The sequence below is a fragment of the Columba livia genome, chromosome 19 (genome assembly GCF_036013475.1).
Source record: "Columba livia isolate bColLiv1 breed racing homer chromosome 19, bColLiv1.pat.W.v2, whole genome shotgun sequence".
NCBI lineage: Eukaryota > Metazoa > Chordata > Aves > Columbiformes > Columbidae > Columba > Columba livia.
In genome coordinates, this window is record NC_088620.1 from 7793046 (window position 1) to 7807522 (window position 14477).

Sequence of the window (14477 nt, forward strand, 5' to 3'; positions counted from 1 at the left end):
TCCTGGGAAAACAGGAGCATGAAGCAGTTGTTAGATATCGACCACCGTGGAAGGCAGGTGAAGAAGGTCTAGAGAACCACTTAGCTGGGTGGAGACCAGAAAGCAGATTCCTTTAGCTGGCTGGTGTCCTGTTTTCTTGCCCCAATGCTGAGGAAGAGACCAGAGGGTTTGAAAAGGCAGGTTGTAGATAAGCTTTAAGGCAGACTGTTTGGTTGCATGGGGTTGTTTTTCACCCTGTCCTGACACAGTAAAGAAACTAGTTGTATGGGACATAGCAGCAGGAGTAGCAGCAGCAGACATGCTCAAATGACAAATGTGGGCGCGAGTTACCCTCTCTGCTCCTCAGAAGCAATCATCCACGTTCCTCGATGCCAGTCCTTAAGAGTCCCTGACTCCACCATGGGCCCACCTGCCCACAGAAACGGCCCTGCAGCTTGCAGGCAGGCTACAAGGGAGGCTTTCTGTTGGCTTTTTGAGGGCAGGGGGAGAAGCAGGAGCTGTACAGAAAGGCCACTGCAGTCTGCTGAGTTCCCTGGCTGGGAAGTAGCGTTCCTGTGAGGAGCAGATACATCCCACGTCTCGTGCTGGCTGGGCGTCTGACAAGTCACTTGCCAAGAGGCACAGCCCTGTGGAGATCCCACCCCAACCTCAGTGCCCCGAGCATGCAATACCTTGGCATTCAGCATCAGAAAAGGCTCAGCTTGGAGTCCTCCAAGAGCACAGCCTCTTCCATGAACGGTCTGAGTTGTGAGTGCTGGAGAGGGGAAAGTGTTTTTGCGTTGATCTCTCACTCTTTCTCTCTTTCTCTACTTATTTCTATAAATATGTATACATAAATAGCTTGTTTCTCGCCTTGAATCTAGATATGAACTGTTCAAATTAGGTGGGCATAACATGCTGTTTTGATACATGAAAGTCTTCTCGACTTGACTCTTGGTTGTTTGTTTCTTGTCATCACTATTTAAGATATAGTTAATACATAAACCCCTACTTTGAGTTCTCCTTGGACAAAAATTAAAGGCAGACTGGTTGAATTCTAAGGGTCCCTGGTGCAGAAATGCCATCCAGTTGAGCAGCTAAATGTTAAAAACGATACCAAAAGGGATGTGGTGTCTCTCCTAGCCTGCCTTGAGCAGTGTGGTACTCCATTCCACGTCGCTCGGCATTACCCAAGACTGAAGCCACGGAGGTCCTTCTGATTGTGCTCTTGGGCATTGGGGTCCCGGCAAGCACACTCTCCTTGTAGGTCACAGGACATAGGGAAGGGAGTAACCTGGGAAGGAAACAAAAAACACAAAGATGTGAAGGACAGAATGCACCTACAGTACCGTGAACAAACAAGACCTCTGGAGTGATATCTTCAGAGATCAGCTGCAGCTTTCACCTGTGGTTTGTTTTGTTTTTCTGTGCTGGTGGTGCACTGAGGCCTCAGGTGAGCTACCTGTCCATGAGAGGCTGTAAAAAGTGTAAAGAAGAGCCTGTTCAACTCATGCAGTTACTGGTCAGCAGATACTCCCTTCACATCAGGCACGTGAACACAGCCATTCAACTACAAGAAAGACGGGGACAGACTTTTTAGCAGGGTCTATTACAATAGAACAGGGGTGTTGGTTTTAAAATGAAAGAGGGGAGGTTCAGGCTGGACATGAGGAAAAAATTGTTGCCCCTGAGGGTGGTGAGAGCCTGGCCCAGGTTGGCCAGAGAGGTGGTGGATGAACCATCCCTGGAGACATCCCAGGCCAGGCTGGACGGGGCTCTGAGCAACCTGAGCTGGTGAAGATGTCCCTGCTCATAGCAGGGGGGGCACTGGGTGAGCTGGGAAGGTCCCTTCAACCAAACTGTTCTGTGATTCTATGAATGTTCTTGGTTTCAGTTCCTCAGGGCAGGAACTGAACCAAACACTCCCCAGCAGATCAGTGAAGCTGCAATACAGCAGAGAGACTTCTCTAGATACCTGTTGTATTAAAGGTCAAGAGATGCAGCTAATGGGCACAGCGGAACAGCAAAGGAATGCAAGTGAGAGACTGCTATGTGCCTGATCTGTCATCTGTGCGTGATCTCTCTGGAGAAGGGTGGGAAGGAGCTGAAACAATACCCTGCAGTGCCTGGCTAGCAGGATTTGATTTTGGCCTATTGCATCATAGTATTTACATAAAGAAAAGGGGGTGGCAATGGAACAGTGTCTCGCTTGCCCTGAAGTGAATTCCAAATAATTTCTCCCATCTGCACAGGCTGAGAAAATGACATCATTCCCCTCCTTTACCCTCCTTCCAAGACAGAGCCACAACCTGTTCAAACGTTCCCGGCAAGGGCTGCAGGCGCGCGCTCCGTCTGCTTCCCTTGGCTTCGCTGCCACATTTTTGCTCTCTTTCATAAGTACTTTTCTGGAGGCTATGAAGCCCAGGTCTGCCTGTTCCCTGCATATAATCCAGGAATGTGGACCAAGCGCTGTGCGTGAACACATAGCTGTCATTTCAACATCAGCCTTCCATACATGTCCCTGCGTGTCCATCTCCAGCGTGCCTTTCTCCTGACGCACACAAGAGCGGGATACAGGGCTATGGATCTTCATTTCACAATGGGGGAGCCTAAGGCAGGGACATGCTGACAAAGTCATTAAACAGCCAATGCTCAAAACCAAATCAGAGTTTAGAGAGCCTCCTCCTCTTGCCCTTGACTTCATTCCCAGAAGACATGACCCTCCAGGTAGAATAGGGTGGTGACTCTTCATCAAGCCATGGCCTTAGTGACTTACAAGCTAAATAACCAACCACTGAATAATCTGACTCTACAACTGTGCAAATCTCAAGGTTGCAAAGAGAAGAGAAAGTCCAAAAAGTTAAAAGCAAATTAATTCAAATAATTGGAAACTAAAGAAGTTCATAAACTGCAGAAAACAATAGGAGCTTAAGGGTCACTTGATCCAACAGAAGCCAGCCAGAGCAGGACTGTCTCATATCACACTGTTATGAATATTCTTAGACAGGAAAGCAGAGAAGTCTGCAAACAATGGGGTTTGGGGAGGAGGCTTAGGACGGATTGTTTAATGACTGAATTAAAACACTGGAAAGGAAAAAAGAGAAGCTTGTTTTTTTTTTTTAAAAAAAGACATTTTTGTTAATCGTAGAAGAAAACATTTTGGTTTAGACTCTATGCTATAGTTCAGGTTTGACCTTTCCCTCCAAGACATACAAACAAAAAAGATTATTTCAGAGCAAAAGTTATATCTGGGAATAAAAACTTATTTCAGTTAGAAAACGCTCAAACAAAACATCTAAATATGTCTGGAGTTTTCGCCTATTTTTATTTTTTATCCTGAATCATTCAGTTCAACCTGGATTTGGCGATGATTTTGACTTAAAAATCTTTCCTGTTGTACAACAAAGCTACTGGTTGGAGGCAAGACCTGGGAACCTGATGCTTTCATTTGTCTTGATCAAGCTTTTCCCTCTTCCTGGCTGAATTCGTTGTGTTCGTCTGTAACAGTCTAACAAAGGCAATTACATGGCCCCTGCGTTCAAAGGAGAGACAGGCTCACAGAGAAGGTGGACACACATTTTGCATGGTACCCAGGACAACCACAGACGCAACTCAGGCATTTCAGTAAAGTGACATCCTGCTGCGCTTCACCTCTGCTGCTGTCCCTGCACCAGTGGGGCAGTGAAACGTGGTGCAGGCACCGAAATCCCAAAAATTCTGCCATTTCACTTGGAGGAACATCAGAGCCAAGAGTGAAAGCTCAGCACAACTGTGTATCCAAACCACCAGCTCACGTTCTGTTAACCTACTACTCTGTGGGCTGTGCTGAAATAGAATCATAGAATCACAGAATCATTTTGGTTGGAAAAGACCCTCAAGACCATTGAGTCCAACTGTTAACTCATCCCTGGCACTGCCCCATATCCCTGAGAACCTCATCTCCATCTGTCCAACCCCTCCAGGGATGGTGACTCCACCACTGCCCTGGGCAGCCTGTTCCAATGCCCCACAGCCCTTTGGGGAAGAAATTGTTCCCAATATCCAATCTAAACAGCAGCCTTAGAAACTCCAACTGGCATGAGTTTGATGTTGCCGTGAAGCTATCTACATTTTCATTCCCTCTACTCCTTTTTCTGCTTCTGAGTACCCCGCTTCACTTTCTTTCCAATCACCATGTGTGCTCAGCACCAGAGCAACCAAAGAGACTGGATCTCTATGAGATTGCAGCCAGTTTCTCGAAAGAGGGGGCCACTAGAGAAGAAATAAAAGAAATCTCTTGCCTTGTGTTGTCCCCTAGAAACCCTCCGCTCTCCTAACAGCAGTCATGGACAGAAGAGCAGGAGATTTCTCTCCGGGCCAGTTTCATGGCTCAGCAGCAGTCACAGCAGTGGGGAGCCCGAGTATAAGAGGGTTTCTTCCTGATCAGATTAGCCTTATTCACTTTATGTCCCTTACAGAGTTTTTTTTTAAATGCAATTTGATTTTTACAGTGCTATTGTCCAGATGATAGATGAATTGTTTTGTCTTAGGGCAGTGAGCTCCAGAGATCAGTTTTCTATTATGTGAAAAGGCAGCTATGGGTAATGAGCCCAGCCACAGTCATACTGCACAAGACAAAACCCTCCAAACACTTAGCAGTAATACAGGGTTTCCACTTTAAACAACATCTACAAGAAATACACATTTGAGTTCCCCTAGGACTTGATTTCCAAAGGTATTTAGAGAATAAAACATGCACACAGCATCTAGTAGGATTGTCACAAGGAACCAACTCAGAGAAACCATAAAACCCCTTTAGAAGAAGGACTGTCTGCTGCCCTGGACTGGTGCAGTCATAGCTCTGGAGTATAGGGGCATGAATAAAGCTGCTGGATGTGCTAGAAATAATAAATGCTGAACCTTTTTCTGAATGATAGCCCATTTAGGTGTGGAGCCCAGATATACATACTCAAAGATTAACTGCTGCTTTTCTTTTTAAAGAGGTCTGTGAAAGCACAGCTCATTAACAGGATATATGACCTGTATTGAAATTTCCAGATATACCCATTTTAAAGCCAGTGTTAAAGAATGGGCTCTTCTTCCTTCTACTTGCCAAGTCCTGCATTTCACCTACATCTATCTCCCCTTGCAGAAAACCTGGTTAATATCTATGAGGGAAGGGAGAAAAAAGTAAAAATTAAGCCTGGGGCCTGGCTTGGTAATTTGCTGAAGTAATGCAGGGTATGGTCCCCTCCGACTAAATCAAATAGGTTTAAAAAGGCACAACTGAAGAACACAGCTCTGCATGCCTACACACCCCCCCCCAAATACACATATCCTGGGTCTGATCTAGAACTGAGTCACAGCATGGGTCACACCTGAACCACGGACCTATCTATCTTCAAGGGAAAAGGGACAGAACCTAAGCCACATTTCTCACCCCAGGAGCATGGACTGTACAACACTCCTTGCTCTGAACCTACAGGAGCAATTGCAGCAGGTGTAGGCTTATGTGCCAGGCAGGAGGCTAGAACCAACATCTGGGGTGTAACCACAGGAGATCTGAGATACCTCCACCCTGACCAACTCACCACCCATGCGGCACAGTGTGTGAATCCATACTTCTCAAGAAACAAGGATGAGAGGAAATGGCCTCAAGTTGCATCAGGGGAGGTTTAGATTGGATATTGGGAATAAGTTCTTCCTGAAAAGGGCTGTCAGGCATTGGAACAGGCTGCCCAGGGCAGTGGTGGAGTCACCATCCCTGGAGGCGTTGAACAGACACAGAGATGAGGTTCTTAGGGACATGGTTTAATACCAGTGTTAACAGTTTGACACGATGATCTTAAAGGTCTTTTCCAACCAAAAGGATTCTATGATTCCATTCTCCACAAAGGTAAGGGAGGCCTAAGCATCCTCTCCCATGCCAGGTGATGAGACCTTGGATAAAACCCAAGCTCCCTCTTGGAAACAGGGTAGCATCTGTCCTTGATGCCATGTTCCTGACTATGGGAACAAAGACAACAATACAATGGCCGGGTGCAGAATTAGGATCCAGGTCATGAAATGAATGAGAGGCCACAAATCCTCGCTACACGGCACCTATCTAAAGAGGCTGGTGACATCCCAAGACAGATCCCTGTTGAGAAAGGCCAGTCTACAGGGAACCGGCAGGAATGTTGACAGGAGAAATCCCAGACAGGTACAGGGAGGGATGGGAAACAGTTCGGCAAAGGGTTGGAGCTCATCCCTTACAGAGGCTCATATCAGGTTGACCGGGTCGTACCTCCCACCCAGCGCACGTGGGGCTGGTTCACAGCAGCACCAGCACAGGCAGGATCAGACCCAGGGAAGTGCTCAGGTTGGAGGCAGGGGGAGGCAGAGGAAGAGGGCTGCAAGGTGCTGGGAAACAGCCTGTTGTTAGAGCTCAGCCCTGAAGTGTTTGCGAAATCTCCCAGACAAGCCTCGCTGGAAATCCGAAGGCCCCGCTGCACACAGAGGCCCTGCGGGCAAGCGCGGCGTGTCCAGATAAGCCTGGCAGCCCATGCTGAGTGTTGCGGCCCTGCGCCTCCCCAGACCCTCGTGGCTCAAACAACGGGGAGTATTTTGTTCTCTGACAAGGCCCTTGTGGGACAAAAATGCATCTTGTAAGAGTCTTCTCAGTGGTTTTCAGCATTTAGGTCACCAGGGCTGTTTTGAGATAAGGGAACAAGAGTGAGCCCCTTTTGACTCCGGTGGCTGGTATGCAGGTTCACACCTAGGGCATGGCTCCCGAGGGCCTGGGAAAGGCGAAGATGAAGGTTGCAGGAAACCTCCTTTTCATGCAACATATAACAGTTTTAAAGGCTTGAATTTTTGCTAACTGCCTCGCATAAGCTGGGCTTTTCCCTCACTGAAGCCAGCAAGCCTGGTGTAACAAGACGTGAGCTCAGCTGAACCCACCAGATGCTCCTCTCTCTCCGTTGGGTATAAATCGGGAGCAGCCTCACCAGAATGGGTGGAAGCAGGATGGCCCAAAGCCAGCGGGGATCCCCGGGAAAGCCCAGCCCACGCAGATCCCCGCGTCGGGGGACGGGGGAGCCCCTTTGCCAAACCACACAGAGCTCAGTCGCTCAGCAATCAGCTGCACTTCCTACCCTCGTGCTACTGATTGTGCAAACATGAATGTAATTAGTCTAAATAATCACCAAAGATTTAATAGGAGCCAGACCACCCAGAGGCCAAATAGCTGGCGGTGGAGCAGGGAAGGTTTGTTCGCTGTTTTTTGTAACACTTGCTAATGAAGTGAGGTCGGATAGCAAAGCAAACACCCTCCACCAGCACGTCCCCTGGGAACGCCGTATGTTGTGGGAAGCCCCACGTCTCTGAAGCCAAGAACGTTCTCTCAGGATAGGCAACATGTGCTACTACCATCACTGCTTTTAATTTAACCCTGCCTGGAAACCTCCCTGAACGATTACGAAACCAAGCTCTGAGCCCCAAAATAAGCTTCTGTCCCAACCAACCATGACTGAAAATGCACCTCACATGACTGCGACCAGCAGCTCATGGGTGAGTTCACCCACACACCTGGGTGACCCATCACGCTCGGAGCCCGCAGCAGCGCTCAGCAACATGAAGCAATACTCTACGTTGCGTCCGTCTGTCCTTCCTTCCTCCCTGCTCCCCCACCATTCATTATATCTAGCCAGCTAATTACAGAGATGACAAACACACCCAGTTGGGGACGTTCAAGTTGTTGGGAGCATCATGGCAGGAACATCAGTTCTTCTTGAGAAGCAGAAATTTCCTCAGCCAGGGAGGGTCACTTAGACTGGTAATTGTATGAACTGCCTCAAAATCACATTCTGCCAATGGAGCAAGACCTGAGATTCCCTAAGACAGGTCTGTGCTGCAGTTAAGAGAGCTGGGAGAAGGCAGTTATTTCTCCAAAATGCTGAGAAGTGGTTACTTCAGTTTTCTTAGGGGTAGGAGTCCAGCAGACTCCCCTTCCCAGGGAGACAGGGAGTCTTTGGAAATCCCTGCTGGAGCCAGCATTAGCCCCTCAGTTCAAAGCTCCTTTCTTTAGGCCTTGAATTCTCGGCCATAAAGTCTCTGAAGAGGTTTTGATAACTTACCTATCTTGTAGATAAGCAAAGCTTTGGATGAATCCCACACAGTCCTGTATCTACTGCAAGTCCTCATTTGTTTTCCGCCGAGGCACTTGCTGGTTTTCCTCTCCAAGGTGTTGGACAGAAATGTCAAGAGGCTGAAGGGGCGGCATTTGAGATGGGAATTTTTGCCCGGACTGTTTTTCTTTTTCTTTCCTAAGTGCTGTGGGGCAAAGTCATTGAGGGAAAACCCAAGTGATAACTGAATGAGACAGGTTTTTCTCACGGGAGCAGTAGCTTTACTCCTTATGTGATGAAAAGGAAAGGCAGAGAGGAAAGACAGATTAAAGTTTGCCCTTTCAAATTATTAAGTTAGGAGAATTTTAAAACAGTAAATTCTGTGTATGTAAATTTGCAGGGACTGGGCTGCAGGATCTTCAACTAAGCAAACCTGCGATCTGGGTCCGGAACAAAGTACATAAGCAGAGCCTAAAGAGAGACACTTCTGATTTCTCCAAGGCCCTTCTAGACAGCCTTGTCCAGGCAAAACTTGTGAAAGGGAAGGGGAAGAGAAAAAGAAATGAAGAGCAGTGACTTGAAAGAAGATTTCCTGAAACGAATCAGAAAGAAATAGCCAGATCCTCTGTCCCTGCAATGCCACACACCCCAGGAGTTCCTTGCAGGCGGCCCAGAGACAGCCAGTTATGCCCAGGTTATTTATTTTTCTCACTTTAGCAGCGTCACGTATTTAATATAGTTTAAAAAATAGTGTCTTCTTTTATCTGTGGCAGGATACAAAGCAAGAAGCAACTTCCTAGAGCAGCCAGGCAGAAGGGAGCTGGCGACCTGTGCTGGGTCAGGAGGGGAGGAAGATTAAAAGGAGATGGGATTTTGCTTTGTCCTTCACGGAAGACTTTATCCCCTCCAGATACACAACAGAAGCTTTCTCTCCCTTGGAGGTTGGCCGGCAACGGCCTTCCTGTCTCTCAAAGCTGCTCCTGGGTCATGCACAGGGCGAGCAGCGAGCAGTGCAGCCCCGTCCTCTGCCCCAGCCCTGGCTCCCCCTGCAGCCCCCTGCCCGGGGCTGTGACATCGGGCACCCCAGGACCCGTGCCCTTCCTTCCTTGGGTGGCACCGTCCCTGCGCCAGCCCTGGCTTCTCGCCCGCTGCGGGGCCACGCTGCTCAATTAGCGCACAACAAATAATTAAGCTGACGAATGTCTCTTTTTTCCCGCTTGCTGACTGCAGTTGCCTCGAATTTATGCCCAGAATATGACTGAATTTATTCGCTGCCATTTGTAGCATTCAAAAGAGGTCTTTAACGATTTCTTTTAAGCTCTCTAGCCTGATTGTGAATAGTGCAGGGCAAATACTCATTATTTCCTATCTAAGCAGCAGTGCTGATTAGTCGGCGGTTGGTCAGATAAGTCACACCGCTCTGTTCCCCCCTCTCTGCAGAAATGCACAAGGTCATTTGCTGCTAATGCTCAAATGCAAAGGGAAAAAACATCGCCTAAGCGAATGCTGTGGTGGAATTCTCTTGTGCATTTTCAGGGCAACTAAACAGGAGTGTGCAAAATCTCATGTTAAGTAAGAGGACTCAGAATTAGGGTGAATATGGATTGAACAGTTTTGCTTTCAGGCAGCCTCATTCACAGCATTGTGTGTAGCTGGAAGTGCTTTTGGGAGGGTAGTGGGATTGCACTGAAACTAAAGTCTTGACAGTTTGTGGACATTAAAGATCTTAAGCCAGCTCTTACTCGACTGTTAACTCCTGAATCTTCACAAGATGCAATGTTAATCTTCAGCCCTTTCCTAAAATAACGTGTGGAGTTGCTATGTTCTGTTAAATGTGAACCATGTGTCACCTCAGCAATGGCTGCAAAAGTGAAAAGATGATAAATCTAAAGCTTGTAAAATGTCCTGTGACATTTTGGGAGAAAAACAGGTGTTGCATAAATGTTAGACATTTATGGGTAAACTTGCAGGGGCTTTAAAAGACTGACACTTCTGCCACATAGTATGTAACCCTGAAAGAAAAGGAGCACAGCACTCTCTTTCATGTGTCTTGCTCTTTCTACAACCCTATGAAAATACAACCTCATCTGGTATTGGAATTAACAGAGGCGGACTCGCCCCTCCCTATGTCTCCTCCAGGTTTCTGGCTTTTACACCCAATGTGTATTTTAAAACTGTGCCTTTTTAAGTAGGTGGCAAACTGTGCTGGAAGGATTTGGTATGCGGAGTATTTTTATTCAGCTCCCTTTTCTCTCACCTTTCATTGTTTTTCCCTTTGGAATATCTCCTGTAACGCTCCACTCATAAACCTCTTCAAAGGCAGGGCTGTATTTGAACAGCCTGCCCTGAAATCTGGTCCCAGTCAAAGGCTTCAGACGGGAAAATAACTCACCGAGCTGAGACCCGCGGCCCCACGGCTGCAGCCGCAGGTGCCGGCGGCCGCTCTGCAGGCAGAGCCACCTCTTTGGTTTTGACGCCACGGCCCCACTGGCTGGGTTATTATTCCCCCTTTTACCCTATAAGTGTAATAAAGCAGGGCTTAGCATCTTGCTTTTGGCATGGAAGGCCCAAGGAGAAGGTGGTTTTCTCACTCCTCCCGCGCGCCTTGTTCAGCTCCTGGGATGTTGTTGGTGTTTTGGGAGAGAGAAGAAGTTTTTGGAAGCGGGATGGGCTCTGTGGTTCAGCCCTCAAACCGTGTGATCTCTAGGATGGAGGTTTCTACAGTACAAACTAAAGCAAGTGTAATTCCCCTGGTCACTAAGGTACAGCTCCCAATGAAGTCAGTAAAAGCAGACTTATGTCCAAAAAGCTACAAGACCTCCCTTTCCATAGGGGAAAGGCATCAGACGTGTGACCAGCTGCCTGTCTCTGAGCCACTTGCCCTTTGCACTGGGCACTTTTAGCACAGAAACCAGTAACTGGGCTACAAAACTCTTTCCCCCTCTTGGGTGGTCGCTTCGTTTCTGGGTGGCAGTGAAGCAGCAGATACTCGCCTGGTGGCTATGCCCTCACGACTCCGTGCGGATCCCACTCTGTCTCAACTCCCTGCCCAGCAATAAATTCTGCTCCCAAACCTTAATCCTACCCCTCTCCCCCTTCATTCAACACTCACATCCCTTGTGTTTCAGTCCTGTCCCCACCCCAGCAATGCGTTGTGCCCTTAGTTCCTGTCTTGATGGGGCTGGTTTGGGTCGGTCCCATCCCAGCCACCTCACTTCCATTCCTCTGGCATCTCTTGGGATCTTTCATCCCTTGCTCTCAAGCCTGGAGGAGTGAGATAAAGTTTACCAGGCAGGCTGTTAGAGGAGGAGAAGACCTACACCATGCTGAGCTACTGGGTACTACCAGCTCTGCCCTCCCAGCAGAAGCTAATGAGCAAACTATGCCTGCCCTTGGGCTGCTCCTCGGTGGAAAATCAGCCAGAGATAGGAATCTCTTCTTGGAGACAACACTGAAGATGAGCTGCAGCCTGTCACCCTTCTTGTCTCTGCGGTAGTTTCTCAGCAAGGAGCCCCATACGGGCGCTCCATGCCCTGCTCCACCTTTGGGGAACAGAGAAGCTCACCTGCCTGCACTTCCCTCCCAGCAGGTGGCTGGCAGGGACACTCGCAAAAGAAATACAGCAATACCGGGGGAAATTTGTCCAAAAAAGCACATTTAGGAAAACTACCTCTTCCCTCAGTTCTTCCCCGGTGCAGAAATGAACTCCTTCCACTTGCCAAGACACATCCACTTCTTTCCCCAGTGTTCCCAGTTGAGCCAGAGACAATCCGCAGCACTGTACTGGGAGGAGATCTTTGGCTGAACCAAGGAAAAGATGCCTCCAGCCAAAGCTGTCTCAGAGGGGCTGTTCCCTGCAGAGAGGTGCTCAGTCCCTTGGCTGTGGCAGAGAGAACCTTCATTCTCACGTGAGTGAAATGGAAAATGTCTTATGCTGAGCCCAAGCTCCTTCAAGTTTTGTCATTTATTAATGTGTATCAGATACTTAACATAGCTGGATTTCCATTCTCATCTACACTCACATCTTGAGGATAAAGTAAAAATCTCACATGGCAGAGGCTAAAATTTTCTTTCCTTTTTTTTGGGAAACAAGTTCAAAATCTATCCTGGTTAGAAACACACGAGGTGTTGCACTGCTTCAAACCACAAGCTCCATCGCCTCAGTCACTGACTCTAACAGAGCCAGAAATGAGTGTTAAAGAAGCATAAAAGCAGGGAGATGTGTGGAGGGATCCTTCCCTGGGCACAAGCATTGACATGGTTTAGATGTTCTGCATCCTGATCGCAATGTTTAACAGCCACTAACAGAGATAACCTCCACAAACATGCCTATTTTCTTTTTGACTGCAAATATATTTTTGTTCCTAATAATACTCTGTGGCAATGCATCCTATCATTCCAACGCCCATCGTGTGAAAAAGCTCTTTCTTTCACTTGTTTGAATCCTGCTTCCCGGTAATTACCATTCACCCCCTCATTGCTGTGTGATAAGAAACAGTAGATTTTATTTTCTCCAACATTCTCCATGCATTAAATAATGCTTTTATAAATCTCTGCCACTAACCATGCCCACTGTCTCTTTTGCAAGATTTGCAGATCCTAGTCTCTGTGGTCTTTGTGCAGAAGACATTTCACATCTCTGCCCAGCCCCACTCCCCTCTCTGTCCCACTCCATCCTTTTGGAGATGAGGTGGCCAGCGAGCCATACACATGTGGGTAAACACGTACCCAAATACAGACCTACAACAACACTTCCCTTTTGCTCTCTGTTATTTTCTTAATGACCCCTAACCTTTGGTTTCCCTTTGGAGCACTGAGCGTGGACACCAGGACAGGTAAATATCCCCTTCTCAGTGTTTGTGTGTGAAGGTCTCCTGAGCTGCAGGTGCAGCTTTTCTGATGAACATGCCCCAGGGTTTTGGAGGGAGCCAGCCTTTGCCTATAGACAACCCAGGGTTTATTTACCATAAGAATGAATGAATTCCTCGAACTACTTTATTTAAGAACCTGCCTTGCACAGGTATAAGCCAGGTTATGATGGGAAACGCATCAAGAGAGAACTTCAAAATGACCCAACAAGAACACAGTGCCTCTGGTGAACTGGTGCTTGGACTGAGGCCCTATTGAGACATTGAACCACTCCGATTCCAGCAAAAATAGAATTTTTCCAGGCCCAAAGCAGCACTCACCAAGTAATTCCCAGTGCAAAGAGGAAAGCGCATCCCTACCTTTTTGGTCTTGACTGTTGAGGCACAGCAGTCCCCACCATCATAGTTGCAGAAGGCTCGGTTGTTGATCGAGTCACAGTAGTTGTCCCCCATGAAAGGCTGAAAAAGGCAAAAGCAGAAGACAACTGAGAACATGGACAAAGATAAAACATGTAACAATATGTCAGAAGAAAAACACAAAGACTTGAAGAAGCCATATAGTTTGTTACATTACCAACTGCCCTGAAATGCAAGAGATAATTATTCCCCTCTCCTTTCAAAGCAGACAGAAAAAAAAAGGACATTAGTTGGAATGAAAATGAGCCCTTGTTGGCTTTTCACATCCCACATAAGATGATGCTTCAGGAATATTAATCTGAGTAAGCCCAGAGACAGCATCAAGGCATCTAAAATTGTGGCACCTTTTGATAATTTTAAGCTAACCTTCCAAAACTATGTGGGATAAGAAGGAGTTATGTATAGCAGCAAAACTGGCTTGCTTTTAATAGCTGTACTTTTCACCACAGCTCTCTTGACTATGCAACAAGTGTCAGCATTGAGGGCACAAAACATATCACAAAGAGAAATGGAAGTGGTCTGAGCTCCGCACAGGGACCGTGTGCTCTTGTTCTCCGACCAGCAATGACTACATGTGACCTTGGCCATGACACTTAATCTCCCTCTGCTCCACATCTCAGAGCTGGATAACAGCAATTATTCAGAAAAGTCAGAATAAAGGATGCCCTGCAGAGAGCACAGTCATATCCCTGTAACACTTGTTACATGCACAAGCTTATGGGGCCATTCCCATTTTATTTGCTCTTTGGAAAACTAATTTATCCTGAAGTGAGAAAAACAAACCAGGACCTTTCCTACAAGGAGGCATCATTGCAGAGTGGGTGGAGAAGCTCGTGGAGGTTTCCTGGGAGGATTTTGAAGTATCTGAAGTACCAGAGTTTCCCTGATGACAGGGACCTGAGGAACCAGCCATGAGATCTTGCCCTGCTCTCCCAAAGCAGAGCCATGGCCATGCTCATCAGTATTGAAATGGATCCCATGGAGTGGTGCAGACACTGGCTTGCACTGCTGATGTTTTGCACATTTAGATATTTCTATCATGGTCTAGGAAATCCAGGCAATGATGGCAATATCGTTCCAGAGCAGGATTTCCAGGAGGTGACTGTCTCACTGCGCGTCACTTGTT

General features: G+C 47.4%; 1 protein-coding gene across 3 annotated transcripts in view; it reads right to left on the reverse strand.

Annotated features, from left to right (window-relative positions):
- Positions 1-436: 436 nt before the first annotated feature.
- PAPPA (pappalysin 1) overlaps positions 437-14477 on the reverse strand; it is a 174609-nt gene continuing 160568 nt past the window's right edge. Inside the window, exons 21-24 of one of the 3 annotated variants that reach the window (XM_065035947.1) lie at positions 13295-13393; positions 1170-1273; positions 672-754; positions 437-552 (exon numbers count right to left, since the gene is read on the reverse strand). In XM_065035947.1, the coding sequence (XP_064892019.1) occupies positions 697-754; positions 1170-1273; positions 13295-13393 (261 nt within the window). In that variant the 3' untranslated portion in view covers positions 437-552; positions 672-696. Of the gene's footprint in view, positions 755-813; positions 1274-13294; positions 13394-14477 lie in introns of those variants that run through there. The other 2 variants (XM_065035946.1, XM_005498388.4) reach the window with 2 other exon arrangements.